At 41.9% G+C, this 17979-nt stretch overlaps 1 protein-coding gene across 2 annotated transcripts in view; it reads left to right on the top strand.

Annotated features, from left to right (window-relative positions):
• TTC39C (tetratricopeptide repeat domain 39C) overlaps nt 1–17979 on the top strand; it is a 466104-nt gene that overhangs the window by 98136 nt on the left and 349989 nt on the right. For both annotated transcript variants that reach the window (XM_085605752.1, XM_085605751.1), the window contains exon 2: nt 1467–1515. In XM_085605752.1, coding sequence (XP_085461878.1) covers nt 1467–1515 — 49 coding nt within the window. The remainder of the gene's footprint in view (nt 1–1466; nt 1516–17979) is intronic.

Here is a 17979-nt window from a genome sequence, read left to right as displayed (position 1 = left end):
GCGTTACCACATCAATATCATTTAAGAACGTAATTAATATCAGATGTTGCTAAACAATTGCACATTATTACTTGATCATCTGGAAGAGCTACCACCTGCAGACAAAATCAAAAACTTTGCTTTTATGGTCTGAAGAATTCAGGTTGATAGTGTTGCATCTTGCGGAGGTCTTTTTTTTCACCACTGTAGGTGCTAAATCCTAGGGTAACTCAACCGACGGCTCGTTGGCTGCGGTCCAACCGCCATCTGCTGCTGCAGTCCGACCGACTCATTACAATGCGTGCGGTCGGAGGCAGCAGTCGGAGGGACCAACCGACCCTTGAACCAGTCAGTGCGTTGGAAAGTCCTTATAATCCTTTTATGACGTTGGCTCCACCGTTGGGATTATGATGTCGGTTTCCGACAGCCATTCCATGTCGGCTTTTCCGACATGGAAAGGCTGTCGGAAAGTGACATTGGGGGACCCTAGCCTCCTTCCCCCCTGGCTCTCCGCATCATGGCCTGGGGGGCACCGTGAGGTGCCTGCTGAACGGTGCAGGGATGTTTGAAACATCAAGTTTTCAATGAGAGCTTGTGCTGCAGGGCGTTTTAGCCCGCCGCACAAGCTCCCATTGGAAAATGGAGGTTTCTGACTGCACTATGTGCGTTCACATCCAAATTGGGATGTCTGAACCGCCGACCTATGGTCAGGCGGTTCCTACCCTGCAACCGTGTCTGACATCGTAATCAGACCCTTAGTGTGTTAGCAATTCTGCTATATTAGAAATTCTGCTATATTAACAAGTTGTGGTAGAGTGTAGAGCTAAATGTCAAAAAGCATAGTAAAATGTGCATCGCCGATATGTTGATATTACACTAGCTGTATCGCACAATTTGCCTCGGTAGTGTACACTTGGTTACCCCAAACCTGTGCTGGTTCATTGTTCTTTGATGAGATGCAGTGTTACCTCATTACTCAAAATCAGTGGGGAAGTAGCTGTCATCGGTACTCTGGTTATGGCTAATTTTGACCATTTCTACAACGCTCAATAGTGTGCGGCAAGAGGTCTTTCTATTTCAATAGGCAGCCCAATTTATTTCTTTATAAGTATGTTGACCTTTGCCCTTGGACATCGCCATCCCAGGCATAGCCTTAATTTATTATGCTTTGGGAGAAAAGTAGCCCTATATGAGACCTATTTGCAATTACTTCAACAAACCAGCCATGATTAGCACACCTCAAAAATACGACACTGGATTGTGGACATACGCCTTTGATGGTAAAGCATGTTTTATATGCTTAAGCTGGTTGCACTTCTGTTGGTGTAGAATTAAGTCTCATCAATGTATTCATTTTGATGATCTTTCCTAAAGGGTAATTTGGGATAGTAATATTTATGTCCAATTAAAATACAATAGCCTATTTTCTATGACTCGGTTGTCCTTTTTTATTTAAATTAAATCTGCAATTGTGTTTTTCTCAATAGAAACCAAAGTCCACTGATGAGTTTTGGAGCAAGTTTTGTCAGTTTTTTGGTAAGTAGCATGTGCAAATAAAAAACTGTAACATCCATCAGACTGGCTGTAACATCTTATCTGCCGTTTTTAAGAATATGATTTTAGTCCAAACATAGCATGCACTTTTAATCAATGTAGAGTATGCCTTGTTGGTTGCTTCCCATCGTTTTACAGGATGCAAGTGTGACCTGGACTCCAGCAATTTAAAATCTGCTATTCTTGTAAAGTAAGATTGACTGTAGCCAGGCTGGATCGGTGAACCATGCACTGACTTGGGAGAGGGGCTTTAAGTTTGAAAGTTGATGCCTTCTCAACTCTCATTAGCCACTGTCACCTCAAATTCCTCTGATGTTATCAGACTACCTGCTTTTGTAATCGTTTTTGCAGTCTTGCTACACACAGTCGACTTTCATCTATCTGTCCCAGATATCATGGCAACCATTACTTTAAGATATACTTAGAGTATGCCTTGGATTTACTCCCTGCTCTTGATTGGATTGTTTTCTTACCTGTTTCAAATTCCTGCTTCTGATGCGATAGCTGTCCTTCCTATCCTGACTCTGGAATATATTTGATTGGTTGAGTGCAGTCGTCCACTGGTGACATCCAGGGACTATGGGCCAGATGTACGACCCCATTTTGCATGTGCAAACAGGTTTGCGACCCGTTTGCGCATGCAAAATGTGAATGGGCTATGTGCAATTCCTAAATAGCGAATAGCTATTGATTTGCGACTCGCTATTTAGGAATTGCGAGTAGCAATTAGGAAGGGGCGTTCCCTTCCTAATTGCGTCTGCAAATCAATGTACGAATGCCTTGTGACCACAATTGCGGTTGCAAAACACACAAATATTACCACCCTCTCCAGGGAACCCCTTTCACTTGGTGACTGTCTCTAAATATATTTTATAAGGGCAGGCAATGGTCCCGGGGGACCACTACCTGCCCTTAAAAAATGATACGAAAACGTTTCATTTTTTTTTTTTTTTAAATGCATCCCGTTTTTGTTTAAGGGAAACAAGCTGCATTTAAACAAAAAAAAAGAAAATCTGCTTTATTTAAATACAGTCCTAGACATGGTGGTCTGCTGAGCCCAGCAAGCCACGATACCTGGGAGGGCCTGTCATCTATAATGGGCTCGCAAATTGCGAGAGGCTCATTATTTTTAATGAGCTTCGCAATTTGCGACCCCATTGGGAATCGCAAACAGTGTTGAACACACTGTTGTACATGCAAAATGGCACCTTGCGAGGCGCCATTTTGCGCGTCGTACATCTAGCCCTATTTTACTTTTTTGCATGTTTCTGTGCCATTTGAATTTTAGAACTTGATGGGAGTATTCACGTCCTGCTTTTTCCATTTTATCCTTCTGTGTCGCTTTCTGTTTTTTTCTCTCTCTCTACCTGTATTACCCTCCGCCACCCCCAAGTCATCCTCTATATATCTACCTTCACCTCCACACTACCTCTGTATTGCTCCCACCTGCCCACCTATGCTGGCAAGACCTAATAGTTCTGGTACTTAGTGTTCCTCTCCCAACCCCGCTGCAGACACAAAGTGTGAGGTGTCCCTCTCAGTGTGTTTCTCTCTCCCTTCACTCAAGCAGCATGTCTGTCTCTTCCCTCCAGGAAGACAGAGCACTCTGTTGATCCCAGGCTGATTGTCAGCCTCAGTCCTTTGATTTGCATAAAGAGTGATGATAATGAACAGAGTATTCACCATTGTGCTGTCTGAGGCTGCCTTGTCCTTTCAATTAAACAGTTAAAGAGCTGTTATTGTTACCAGTGCACTTTTTGGGATCTGCTTACAGAAAATAAAAGCATAGTCCTGATTTTTGTGTCTGCTTGAGCTCCTCCTTCCCTCCCTCTTCACAACGACATTCTCCTTCTCTTTCCTCCTCACTCTCATCCATTATTCCATTGTCCTTGTCCCGATGCCTGTCTTGGCCCTGTCTGATCTTCAGAACCTCTCTTCAGTTGGCTACTGCCTTTCTCATTGTAAATAACAGCTAAAGAGCCATTTCTTGCTTAGCAGCCATATCCTTTGTACATAGAAGTAACCGGTACTACCTATCAATAGGATGGTGACTTCTTCCAAAACAAAGGGGATTTGCACTTAGAGCCTCAAGAATGACTCGCACCATCATAATCTACCATTAGGATATTTATGTCTGTCATAAAAACCAAGCAAAGGTCATTAGATCAGTATGCTCATGTTTATGTTGTTGCTATGCCCTCTCTGTGGTCTGCCTTGTTGCAAATGAAGAATAGGAAAACATGATGGATGGAATGCTCAAATGAATCTCAGCCAATGGTAATTCTTTTTTTGGCCACTATGCCACCTCTGATTATATTCATCCATATACAAATCAGCCTTGGTCCCGCTCCTCTGGGAACAGCCCAGTCCGTACTGCCAACCGAGGTCCTCTCCGAAATGGAAGACAAGCAACCCAAGACAAGTTTCAGCCTATTTGGCCCTCTTCAGTTGGTGCAGCTTGATTTAGTGGCACAATGAGCACAGGATCCAGGTATGCACGTACCCACTGCAATTAAGATGTCACAATCAAGAACACACAAAAGTGATAAATGGAATGTTTACATTCATCTCACCACTGGTAATGATATGGGGATGCATCCCAGTCCATCGTTTTTTTTTGCCCACCATGCCACCTCCGATTAGACCAAACCAAATGAAAGCACAGTCTAGTTTTTTGCCTTGTTCCTTTCCACTTCCAATAGAAGAAGGCAAACCGGGGCATCTAGTGTGTTCATATTTTTCTTGTATCCCAAAACTGAGTGTGAAAGCATCGGGGACCTCTAGAAATGGCTTACGCTATTGCAGAGTGTTGTAAGGGACCTCCAGTAGCGAACGACGGCACTGCAGTCTGCTACAGCAAAGATTTAGGTCTGATTCAGAGGACCTACAAAGGACCTTGATTAACAGCTTTAGGTAGTGTGGTCTGCTTCAAGAGACCACCAGTAATGAAGAGACTGCAGTTACCATCTCCAAAGTTCTGATTGTAGTTTTTTTCAGGTCAAATGCATATGAAGGCCAGGGCTTCAACACAAATTAATCATGCAAACACCAACTGGACAGTGGGCCAACTCAGCAATGGGCACCAAACTCAGAAATTATACCAGAAAATATTTTTTGCAAGAACCAGAGATGCTCCTGTGTGCAAAACCACAACGGCACTTTCTGTCCAAAGGAACCACCCCGTCTCACAGGGTCAATAGAGCAAATAAACTTATACCGTGGTTGCACCACTTCAACTGAGATATCGAAATATCGGCGAGAGTTAGCATTACGGGAGACCGATAGGCATAACAATACCGCAACGACAGGCACTGTTGTGATGTTCCTGTTGTAGTTATGGACTATCATATCACTACTCCATGGAAGACACTAATAGTGATCTTAGAATGATAACAGCACTTTTCAACCTATAAGTTGATTTAGAAGCACTGGACGCAAAGGTCGGATTGGATCAGGACTGAATAGTTATAAATACTACATTTGTTACTCCGTGGAAATTATTAAATGACCTGAAGAAGTTCTCTTGTGAGAATGAAACGCGTTGACTGTGTTTTTTCTAAAGAAAGTAGATCACAAACAAACAATAAAGAATGACATTTAATCATTCGATGGATCCAATGTGGACTATTTGATTGTACTCAGTTGAAGTGGTGCAACCACGATATATGTTTATTTATTTCTTCAACGCAAATTCTTGGCTTTGCCAATGCTCATTAAATGGAGCAGTTGTGCAACGTGTACAGAGCTACTGCAGATTTAGTAGGTAATAGTACAGTGGGGTTATATGTAATTAAAGTTGAGGCACAGCCCCTTGGCACTATTTAAAACAAAATTCTTGTTTTTGTCATATGCTGCTTGTATTGTTATACTGCACTTGTGCAGTAGAGGCAGCTACCTACAACTACCTACCGCCTCCCCGTGTTCAGATTTGGGCTTCTGTGATATTGGACATTTAACAAGGGAGCATCAGGGAGATCTAAACCTGCTCTGCTCTTCCCAGATCCAGGCTGGCTCCTAGGCTAGGTCATGGAACTGGTTACCTAGAGCCCTCTTGCATCGTTGCTGTATCGGGTATAGTGAATCTGGGGCCTGGGTAGTGTGATTTGCTGGCTACTGGGCATTTTAAAACCACGCTTGGAAATGTGTTCCTAGACACAGGGCAAGAGGAAACTGGCATGAAATGAATGTGTGCATTATGTGCCCGGCAGCACATAAACAGTTTACCTTGTGCCATGTACATGAAGTACACATTCATGCAGTCACCATTTCTACTCTACCTGTATACAAAGCGTATACTCCTGTGACAGTTCACAGTAAAGTGATGTAGATTGAATGTCCAGGCAGAAGGTATCATGGAAAAATTACATACCGGGGTATTGTGGTGTAGGTTTAGTTATTCGGTGGTAATAAGTAAGCTGCATCTGTCCAAGCACCCTACCGGCTTATATAACCTCAGCACTGAGCTACACTTTGTTTTTCTGTGTATATGAGATGTTTGATTGACATTGTCTTTAGCAAGATTCGACAAATCAGCTAGGCACTGCTGTGGCACAAGCACTGATGTGGCACACATAAAACATGGCCCGATTCACAAAGGGCCTCTGCACTCGTGGCGGAGGCTCAGCACTCGTGGCGGGACCTCTGCACTCGTGGCGGGACCTCCGTACTACAGTTATCCATGGCTGAGGCCCAGCACTCATGGCGGAGGCCCCGCACTCGTGGCGGAGGCCCTGCACTAGTTGCGGAACCTCCGTACTGCAGTTACCCATGGTGGAGGTCCCGCTAAGAGTGCGAAGGCCCCGCAGTCGCGGCGGGACCTCCGTACTGCAGTTTCCGATGGTGGAGGTCCCGCTACGAGTGCGAAGGCCCCGCTGTCGCGGCGGGACCTCCGTACAGCAGTTTCCCTTGGTGAAGGTCCCGCTTCGAGTGCGTAGGCCCTGTGTGAATCGGCTCCTTTGTGTTTTGTATTGGGAGGACAGTTTGCTCATAGAGGCATGTGATTTACTGCATTGGACGAACAGTCCTACGTGGTACTGTGGCCGATTATGAAATGTTGGATGCATGTCATTAGTCCCCCTTCAGAACTGCATGTAAAATCTATCCCTTTTTAACCTACGTGAAAAAACGGCCTATGAAATACTTCGTTTGGCCTCAGTTTTCCAAAGTATTCTTGGGAACCTCTTATGCCTTCCTCCCCAGCCTCCCTGTAGAGGGTGATGCTTCCTCACTATGGTGGAGGCCTCGCTTTGTGGGATAGGTGGCTGTTATAAAAAGGATTTTCAGTCAAATGTTGGACGGGTTCGCATTTGTTATCGTCAAGATGAACATATGAAATTTGTCCACAAGGTGCCTTAAAATGCCACCTTGAAGAGTAATGGGAGGGCAGAAATTAAGCTTTTTATCTTGAGTTTTGTTTTCAAGATTTTGAAATAGGCGGTGCCAAATTAACTACAACAGTGTAAATCCATGCACCAATTAAGGGTCCGTCATATGGGGAGAGCCAGCTTTCGTTTGTTGATGTCGCTCTACCAGATTGGTGATGGGGCTCCTACCTAGCTGTGACCTCTGGGAATGTTCACACTGTTGGGTCCTAGAATTTAATTTATTCTTTAAATGCATATCTGTAAAGCGTTTTGCATTATACAAACTATACATGAAAGATTTAGCACTTTAAATTGCACACTGCAACCTAGACCAATAAGGTTAAAGATCTAGTCAGCAATAGTAAACAGAAGGTATGAGATTTTTTTTTTTAAATCACTTGGGAGCACAGGTATTGGAGGTTGCTTAATACTTCTGGCAAGGATGTAAGCACGAGCTGTGTTAAAATGAATGGTATTTATGAAACCTTACAGATAAGTGGAAGTGATGGGTTTATCAAAGAATCCCCTTACCCCATAACTGCTGCATGTCAGTGACTATCTTATGCAGTTAAGATAGATGGCACGGTGCTATTGAACTGTCTGTCCCTTCATTTTTTCAGGTTTTGGGATGTCATGCCTGTAAAATGGGCATAAGTGGTGCATGTATGCCTTGACTTCTCACAGCTCTCCACCATTTCTTCATTTTTTCTGATGGGCTATAACGGAACTGTGTGCTGTAATTTTTTGTCACCCTACTGTTATCAACTTTGACTTTGCTAACTTTCCTTTCCCTTGCGGCTGTTTCAGGGACCTGACCTGTAATGTTTTTTGTACTCTGCAAGGAGTTTGTAGTTTGTGGCAAACAGCCTTCAGAGGATCAGTGGTTGTGGTAAGCTGTTCTTACTGCTGGAACTCATAGTGCCCACCTTTATTCCATATGTAAACTCCAGTGTGTTAGCACAGATGCACTTCACACAGAATTAGCTAAGCTATCCTTCATACTTTGTTCTCCGCTGATTCATGTTAATGGTTTCGCCCGTAAAGACTCTTTGATTAACGTTACTACCGTTCTTTAGGTTATTTTTCTCTAGGAGGAACATGGCACTAGGATTACCCAGTGCTGTGTGTTGATGACCGTCACCGAGCTGCTGCTCTCTTCTCATATTAAATAAAAAATGAACTCCATTATCATTTTGGAGTGTCTTCCCTTAAAAATAAGTCTCTAAGGAGCTTTATTACTACAGTGATGGCTACTATTGCCGCCATTTTGTCGATGTATTCTGGAATAACCAACAAACAACTGCTGCGCCCTCAGTTACTCCCTAAACCTTCTTGGGATCCTCTGATATCAATGGTGAATGTCTGCAGCACACCATGAAGCACATCCTTAGAGTTGCTTGGCTACCCTGACCAATGTCATTAATACCAAATGTTGTGTAATAGACCACAACACCCTCAACTGGCTTCTCCATTTGCAGCCGCCAATAATATCTCCTAATCATACTTTTGGTATGGCTTCTGGCCAAATTACCGTTTTAGGTTATACTTCTGTGACATAGCTGTACTTCTGCCTACCCTTCTAGCCTTTCTTCTGAACTTGCAAGATACACTTTTTTATATTGCTTAATAACTCTCTTCATTTTACGAAACACTTCATCTAATGTCACACTTCGTCCCACTTTTTTCGGGATATGCCACATTCTCTGTGTCATATAAATTAATATTCCAATACTCATAGTCACACAGTTCATCTCTTTCTCACCCGGATATCTGGACAAGAAATTTTCCACTACATTGCAACTGCATAGAAGCTATTCCCCTCCAAAATTATGCATTTGCATTTTACTTATGCACCTGACAATCCTAAGTGCTACTTCTCGTGAACCATTCATGGTTGACTAGTAATTCAAAATGTCTGTGACCTCATTGTACTTTGGAATTAACTTCATATAGAAACGCCCTAATATTTATTAGCTTCCTCATTGTGACTGTTGTCATATTTCCTTGATAGAATGCTTGCAGGGCAATAAGGCATTTGATCAATAGGTATATATTTTCCATGTCAGCATGATTGTGCTATCTGAATAGACTGAGCTATTTGTTGCTTCTCCAAGATGTTGTGGAAAGCTTCTTATGGCAGTCTTACACAATAGCAAGTGACATCATTTTGGCAAATTTAATTGGATGCTTTAAGTAAATGTTTGATAGTACTACTCACTAACCTGTATACTAAGTTAGTCTACCAAAAATCATTGTTTGAAACTTTTCAGTGCCATGATTTGTATCACAAACATAGAATCTTTCTAGTCTCCATTGCAGTTTTCTATCCCAGAGATAATAGGTATAACCTTACTATTAATGTGCCAGAAAAGATCTTCTGCATCAATGAGAGGATCTACACCCTTCCAGTGTTGCCATAGTCCACGTATAGTGAGACAAGTCAGGAATAAATAGGTCTAGAAGTCATGCAGACATAAGCAAATGACACTCGCAGGTTAGTAACAAATAGCAAATACTTCAGTCCCATTGCTACAACCTCCAAACCGATGACTTAGTAAAGAACAAATTCAAAGACACAGACTTTGGTAACCGGAAGCAATGTAATCCTGCTAGATTGGTTTTAGGTAAGTAGGTGTGCCTTCACTAACTCAGTGCTCATTTTGCTGTCTAGTCTACACGTAACCTTGATTAACGTCTAATATATAGAATTTCATACAGTAGATAAGCCGGGCATGTCTAGACTACTCACTTCCTCAAATAGCCCAAAAAACTGTAAAATAGCAGACCTCTGTGGATTTGTACTAAATAGTGTAAACACAATCCATTCTCATAGCCTTTATCTTTAAGCATCTTTAAAATTAACGGTTGGAGGTAAAATCAGTTTAAAAAATGAGGATTCACAAACTCTTCAAATGATTGGCAAAGCAGACCACACACTGATTATGAATAGTCAATTAAATTTATCTTTATTCGATTCACACAAAGTGTATCATAAAAGAGTACATGCGGTTAAAATTTCATAAAAAACAGATGTGAACAGGTAAAATTCATTAACATCAAGGGGCAAAAATTCAGTTCACATTGCAGCCGAGAATGAATAAGTCAACACATTGCTATTATCGATTTTCTTCTTACATGGGTCGCCCTAAGAAACCTTGCAAGTACCACACACGTGTGAAGGTTTGGAAGCAGTTGTAAATATAAAAAAGCCGGCCTGCATTGTTTAAAATGAGAGATTTCAAAAGAGGTACAATAAAAGAACTTCTCAAATCCTTATAAAATTTACCGAAAAGTGCAATGTGCATATTTGATTGATTTGATATATTATCACATGGGCAACGTTGTAAATCATTTGACCAGTCATTGGGGTTTGAAAAGCTTACCAGGCGGTGAAAGATATTTAGTCTAAAACGTTCTAAAACAAATCGATGTTGAGCATAAAGAACATTAAAAAGGTATGGTTGCATGGAAAAGGTGGTCAGGACCATTTGATTATGTTTCACAGTTGGTTTGGTCAATTCCAGGCATAATCGCAAATCCACCAGATGATTTAGACGCTCTGTTTTTAATCCTTTCCTTGAGATGTTTAGCACGGATTCTGGATGCTTATAGAATTCCGAACGGCCCATATGTATCAGGGCATTCTTGATAGCCTTTAACCAAGGAATCTTTAGGGCCATTTCAGAATCATTGCAATCCGTTACTATGGCACGATTCAAGTCCATATGTTCCGAAGTCCGTATTTTGTGCCATAGCAAGAGTGGTTGAATCCTCACCAGGTCTATTAGGTAGTCAGTCACCAGTTGAGAGTGACATACGTGATTTGAACAACTGGAGGGAAGTGCTAAAAGGTTTTAAAAAACTGGCATGTTCCACCACCTACAACGATTCAGCATTTGCACATCCCTAAATGTCTGAGCCATACATTGCAATAGTTCTACACTTTGCATAATAAATAGATAGCATTTTTTAGCTGGATGTTACGCAGATTTCTGGCAAAATCGCAAAGTGCCGAAATAGATCTTAAAAATTGCAATCTTCTAGATTCTATTGCACTTTTCCATGTACCTTCACTGTCAAATAAAATACCCAAATAGGAAAACGTTCGGGTTTGGGGTGAAATTTCATTCCCTAAATAAATCTTACGACACTTCGCTCCCCGCCCACCCACTTTCATAACAAATGTCTTGCTTGTATTGATTCGGAGCCCTAGACTTTCCATAACTAGGGTAAAATTGTCAAGTAGACGTTGCAGAGCTACAGAGCCATAAGAACGGCATCGTCCGAATAAAGTAAAACAGGGATTGGCCGTTGTTTTACTTGTGGCAGATCCACACACAAGCTAGCCAGACTGTTGCATAGGTTGTTTATATAAAGATTGAATAGAAAGGGGGCGAGCACGCACCCCTGGCGGACCCCTTTTTCTATTCTAAATGGGCGGGTACAATCTCCTTTAATACCAAACCGTTCCCTTGCATAGCTATTTGAGTACAGATGTCTTAAAAGATCAATAATTGTACTATTGATACCCATTGAACTCATCACTGTCCACAGTTTCTAATGAATAACGCAGTGACATGCTGACGATAAGTCAATGAATACCGTGTACAAATTGCTCTTTTTAATATGTGTGTATTTGCCCAATAGCAAGTTCAGGTTAATAGCTTGCTCTGTGGTGCCAGTTCCCTTGTGGAATCCGTATTGTAGGTCGGTGATCATAATATTGCTGTCTGCTCAACTTTGTAACCTGGCTAAAAGTATCCGACCTACCACCGTTGCTAATGAGTCAAGTAGGGAGATCGGTCTGTAGCGCGGTGGACAATTTCCAATTTCCATCTTTTTGAAATATAGGCACAATTTGAGACTCTGCCCAAGTGAAAGGGAACCCCTTACATTGGTAAGATCTAAAGACATTTGTGAGGAGGAATGGCCCAGAGATCAGTATTTGCTTTAAAAAGGTCGATTGGGACGCCATCTGGCCCAGGACCTTTGTTTCCCCTACTAGAGCTGATAGCAAGGGAAACATCTTCCAGAGTAAAGTTTAAAGCAGACCAATCAGGTACGGGAGCAAGTGTCTGCGGTGCAACCTCAGGACTTAACACTGGACGATTAGTTGCACTGGTTGCATTAGACGAATAGAGAGCAGAGAAGTGTGTTACCCACTCTTCCTCAGTCATAGCAATCTCAATTTTGGGTAAATCAGTATTACTGAGGAAAGGGGGAGTTAACCACACGCCAAAAAGCAGTGGTATCGTTACTTCGACTAGCCTCGTGCAATTTTTCACACATTTCCTCTTTTAATGTTCTCTTACGGTTTTTAAAGGTGAGCCTATATTCCCGCCTCCAATACTGAATCTCCTCAGTGCTTCTAGTTTTTTTTAATGCTCCTAAAAGTATGATCAAACCATCCCTTCCTGTTTTCTGAACCTGCCTTCTGCAATGATAGTAATCCCGCCTTAATGGCACTGGTTATTTGTCAGAAGGATTCCGTAATAGCGGAAGCCTCCTTTGAAATATCCAGACATACATTAAATGCACTTTTGTGCTTCTGAATTAGTTTCTCTAAAAAGACAGTTGGGTTAACCATCGACCAGCGTAATGCAAACCCGTTGGTTCAGGAGAGCTCTAAGTTTTCCACGGCAAAGGTACGGGAAGGATCCTTTTGTTCCTTTACTGATCCAAAGTTTAACGATAGGCTCTGGGGGTAATGATCACTTAGGACGCAATCATGTAGGGTAAAATTGCCAATATAAGTTGAATAACGAATTGTGAAACGTAGAAAGTCTATTTCACTTTTACCCATGGTGCAGCCAAAGGTACAGGGTATCTCAATTGGGATCTTGCCAAGCTCATTACAAAAGCCTAAATCATATTTAAAAATACGCTCGTTGAGCTTCCTACCGTACTCTGTGTGTGCAAAATAGGTGGTATCCCCATTTGTTGGTGAAATCAAACCACAAATGGATTTTGAGGGCAATTTGCATAATTGGATATTAAAATCCCCCACCCAGAGTATTAATTTCTCCCCAGTCCCCTGCAGGAGAATGGTGTCCAGGTCATTTTCAAGGGAGGACAATACAGCCAATATAAAAGAGCCGCAAGCATTATTATAAAAATTGACTAAACACACCGTAAGCAGTCCAGAAAGATCGTTGCTGACAATTTGATAAAAAGAACTACTGATCCTAAGTTTTACAGAAAAGGAAGATTGTTTATTTGATAGATAGGTAAAGAGACCACCCCTATTTCTACCGTGCCTGGATTGAATAGCAGGCAAGTTATCGTTTTTAACGCCATTTAAATGACAAGGATCGGTAACCCATGTTTCTTGTAGGCAGACAATAGAAAAATTACTTATAAAGTTTAGCCACTCTGGTAAATTAAGCTTGCTGCGCAACCCTGCTACATTCCAGGAAATTGCTGTGATACTAGTGGGGTCTAGGAGCGTGGGGTCACTCGATAGCGCTTTGGTTTGCACAGATGGTGCCAGAGACATTTAGATCTTCAAAGCTCGGATCTAACTGCGAGTTCATATCCGAGGACGGGGGTGTCAAGTCTTAACTTTTGCATTGGAGTGGCCTTAAATAAATTATCCTTTAGTCAGTCTACCCCCGCAAGGTTAGAGAGAGTGTCAAATCTATTAGAAGTGGGAATAGAAAATAGAGGGGAATTTGCATAGTTTGCCCCAACAATTTGGGGTGAATTGCAGTGTGCCCAATGTAGGGGAGCAAAGTGGGGTCAATACATTCAGCTGACTATAACATTGTAAAGGGAGTTTGTAGAAGAAAGCAAGCGGGAGGACCATATTTTGCTCTTCATTTAAACGCAAGGACTTAAACCTGCCCAGTATATCATTGACTAGTCCTGGAGATTTAAATGAGAGAACTATGCAATCACCTGCAAACACTTTGGGATCTCTACCGACCCACCCTACCTGTCTGGCCATCTTAAAGTCTGCCAATAGTGTGCCCCCCCAACCCCACTTTAGACTTTAGCCAGTTGAGAGATGTATTCCTTAGTGACTCCCATGTTTCGTGCTGGGGGGACTCTGTTGGTGGAACGTTAGCCAAAATGACCACATAAGGAGTAACATCTTGTGGCAGATCTAATCTATCCCTGGCTAAAGAAGTATGATTGGGAGTTCTGCCCCCCACATACATGTTAGATTTGGGGATTAGTGAAGTTCCCTTATTGGGAACCCCCCTTGTATCTGTAGCCGAGATATCTTGTAACTGGGTCACTGGGGTTGACATATCATGATGTGTCTTGAGAGGTTGCTGGGTCACTCCGTGGGACTCCATCTCAATTTGCTGTACTTGGCTAGTGGTAGGTATACTGGTAGTGTGTATAAAATGATGTTCCCTCCCAATCCCAGTACATATATTTGCCGAACCCAATCTTTCCACACAGGATAATACAGCACATTCAACAGCTTTTAAGCGATCAGTAAGGCTGCAATCAGAGGTTTTAATAATATCTAAGTAAATTTACGCATGCCACTAATAAAGAACAAGCCAGGTAATCTAATGGTGCAGCGGACAGACCCTTATTTAAATCTCTCTGAGATTGTCCCGTTTTCAAGGCAGTTACCTTCTTTGATGGTTCACTTTCTCATCACACAAAGTCATGTTGGTCTTTGCCAAAGTAGGATTAATGGTTTTGGAGCACTTAGCTGGAGGTCTAGTACTTAAGGTGACCAGAGTAGCCTTAGCAGAAGTTTGTCCTGTCTCGTCTTTATTCACGACGTCTTGGCTAGTGGATTGTAATTCCGGAATTGGTTCTTTGTCTAGTTCTGTGTCCAAAGGTGCAGGTTACATTTACTTACTGATTCAATCCCACTCTCAGTGCATATCGTTATTGTTTCCTCCACGCTTAATATTTGCTTTTCGATGGCACCCAGCACCCATTGCTCCAGTTATAAAATTCATAATGGATTCCCGTGATTTGGGGAGTGATGTGGCTAACGCAGAACTCGGTTGTTTCCTTTTCCCCATGGCCAAATAGTGTGTTGAAAATATACTGCAGTTCCCAAAGGCTCAAGTAAACTCTTGGTGATAAACACGTCACCAGATAGGGGGACGGACACAATTTACAAGTAACAGTAGCTTTGTAGAAGACTCCTGATGCACAGGGGGTGGATGGACAACAATCGCAGCCAGATCTCGCAGCAAAGAGGGGTGGCTCACCCCTGCCTCCTCCCGCCGCTGACGGGCACAGATGGGCCAGCCCTTGCCCCGGACACGCCCCGCGCTGCGGGAGCCGTGACTGGAATTGATGCGCCTCCTGGTGCGCCTGGGTGACCGCATTGGCGATGTCCATGCTGCTTAGAATGCTGGGGGTGGTGGTTCTTTATTTGACCCGGCCAGCAAAGAAACGCAGTTACGGGCTTCCCACGCTGCGGGAGCCCTGACCGGAATTGATGCGCCTCCTGGCGCACGAGGGTGATGGCGGCATCCACGCCACTTAGAATGCTGGGGGTGGTAGTTCTTGACTTCCCCCGGTCCTGTCCAGCAAAGAAATGCAGGTACGGGCTTTATCCTTCTGCTGTATCAATCCATGTAAGAATGTGGTGACCCACTCCATTGTTACTACGCCTCTTTCCACAACACAAGGCAAAATGGGCCGGGTGTGGAATGCGATATATATATATATATATATATATATATATATATATATATATATATATATATATATATATATATGTGTCAGGTGGTGCGTTGGCCGGCGAACCCAAAGCCGGTTAAACCAATGTCGAATTGTCAAGAAAAACGCACTCTCGGAGGTCAATTATTATTTAATAAACACTCGCTACGCGTTTCGACACGAAAAAGTGTCTTGCTCACACGATGTATGCGTTATATCCAAACGTGCATTTATACAAATATATAAACATAAAAGAAGTACTTTCGCATTTCCTGGTCCACACTGTCAATATAGCAGCCATTTTGGAACGGGTCACAGACTCATGCTTGTGAATCAATAAATACATGATACATTGGTGCAATCAATGTAAAACAAAGTGTAAAACAAGATAATATAACGGATATAACGCATACATCGTGTGACTAAGACACTTTTTCGTGTCGAAATGCGTAGTGAGTGTTTATTAAATAATAATTGACCTCCGAGAGTGCGTTTTCCTTGACAATTCGACATATATATATATATATATATATATATATATATATATATATATATATACACACACACACACACACACACACACACACACACACATTAATTTTCATACAGATGGGTATATATATATCGGGCTGTAGACTAAAACTGAATACCTTCTAATGAAAAAAGCACACCCTTTCAAAAACCTTTCTACCCACATACTCGTTTGCACAGTCTTGTCCTACTGAAGAAGTAGATGATAGGATGATTGGAACCAAAAGTTTGTTCTTTACATTTAGAACTCAGAGCATTTACCTAACATCAGATCACTGCTTTGTCCTATGGCAGTGTGGGGATTCACAAAAACACCAGTGACTCAGTTTCCCTGACTGGTAGAAAACCTAAACATTTCTGAAGCTGATCATAGGCATTCGATCTGTGACCCAAAAATGACCTCCTTGTTACTCCTAATTTCGTAGATGGCACTAGAAGGAGAATGATCTATCTTGTGGACAGTTGTCCTCACTTGGAAACTAAGAAGAAAATGCACATCACCCTAAATAAACATGAGGTGATACGAGTTTATTGCAGCTTTCAATATCTGATAAGGGGGTCAGAAAATGCTAAACCTCCTAGCTTTAGTGACCAAACTCTTAGGCCGATCAACTTCCTTTCCTTTTCTGAAACACAGCAGCCTTCAACGTGTACCACAATAAACTGCAATACACATTGAACTTACAGTATTATCTAAAAGTCATATAAAAAACAATGACCATTCAGCATGACCTAAGTCACAGGTCCTTTGTTCATCAGTCTTCCTCTTTATTCCTGCCAAAGTATCCTGCCGAAAGTAGTGTCAAACCTCTTCACATTGTTACTCCTGTTTCTACTCAGTCCCTGAAACAAAATAAACTTAAAAATTAACATATGGTAAATAACCTTTCTCAAAAGAGACGGATAACGGATATAATCTCCATCAATAACCTACCTTAAATGAAGAAAAAGAAGGGAAATATAAAGAAACTGTCCAATATTCCAGTAAAATAACAGCAGTTTTCTAAACATAAATGCATATTAATTAATGGTAACACAAGTATCGTCATATCAGTAGTAACACATTTAATCATGGTAGTAAAATCCTCGTGCACGTGTCCTTTATGGAATCCAGACTTTCGGTTGTGAAAGCTAGTTAATATGCCATTCTATTTCATAACTGGAAGACAGGATTTTACTTGTTTAATGTTTAGCAAAGTCGGTGTTATTTACAACTCTTCAAAAGTAGACTCATAGGAACAGCCAACTACCTTAACAGTGTCTTCGTCATGGTGTATCAAAACTATTTGTATCTGCCACTGTTTCAGCCATAATTCTTCTATCTCAGTGGGCTAATCTGGGATAAGGCAAAATAGCTAAATATTCCTGCAGGAGTTTAGTTGACAACTGTTCTGCATTTGAAACTCACACATTTTGTCTTCATTCTCCCTCATGTAGCTAACCATACACAAGCATGACCTCCCTGGGATCTAAAGCTCTAATATCAAAGACTGTCCTGCTGGAAATAGGACATAACAAAATATCTTAGCAGAGAACTGTTACCTCTAGAGCTCATGATTGGCACACCAATTCTTAAAGAATCTTTGAACCTCATTAACATCCTATAGTTTGGAGTATCTAGGATCCGGAGGTATTGAAAAACCGATGTCTCTCATATGTCTCTCTGGCAGCCAAAATGTCTCTGTTGGGGTCCCTCAGGGGTCGGCCTTAGCCCCATAATATTTAATATTTGCATGATTCCCTTTGCTGTACTAGTTGAGTCTTTGGGGCTAAAATAATGTCCTATGCAGATGACATTCAAAATGTTTTCTCCTTTGGCAAGGGAGTGCCTAGTGAACAAGAGGCTATTACCATGCCTCTCGGCGGTCTTCCCTTTGTTGAGCTTCTTCCAACTGAAGTGTAATACAGA

The sequence above is a fragment of the Triturus cristatus genome, chromosome 5_1 (genome assembly GCF_964204655.1).
Source record: "Triturus cristatus chromosome 5_1, aTriCri1.1, whole genome shotgun sequence".
Taxonomy (NCBI): Eukaryota; Metazoa; Chordata; class Amphibia; order Caudata; family Salamandridae; genus Triturus; species Triturus cristatus.
The sequence above is the reverse complement of the archived record's forward strand: the minus strand, read 5'-3'. Positions and strand labels throughout refer to the sequence as shown.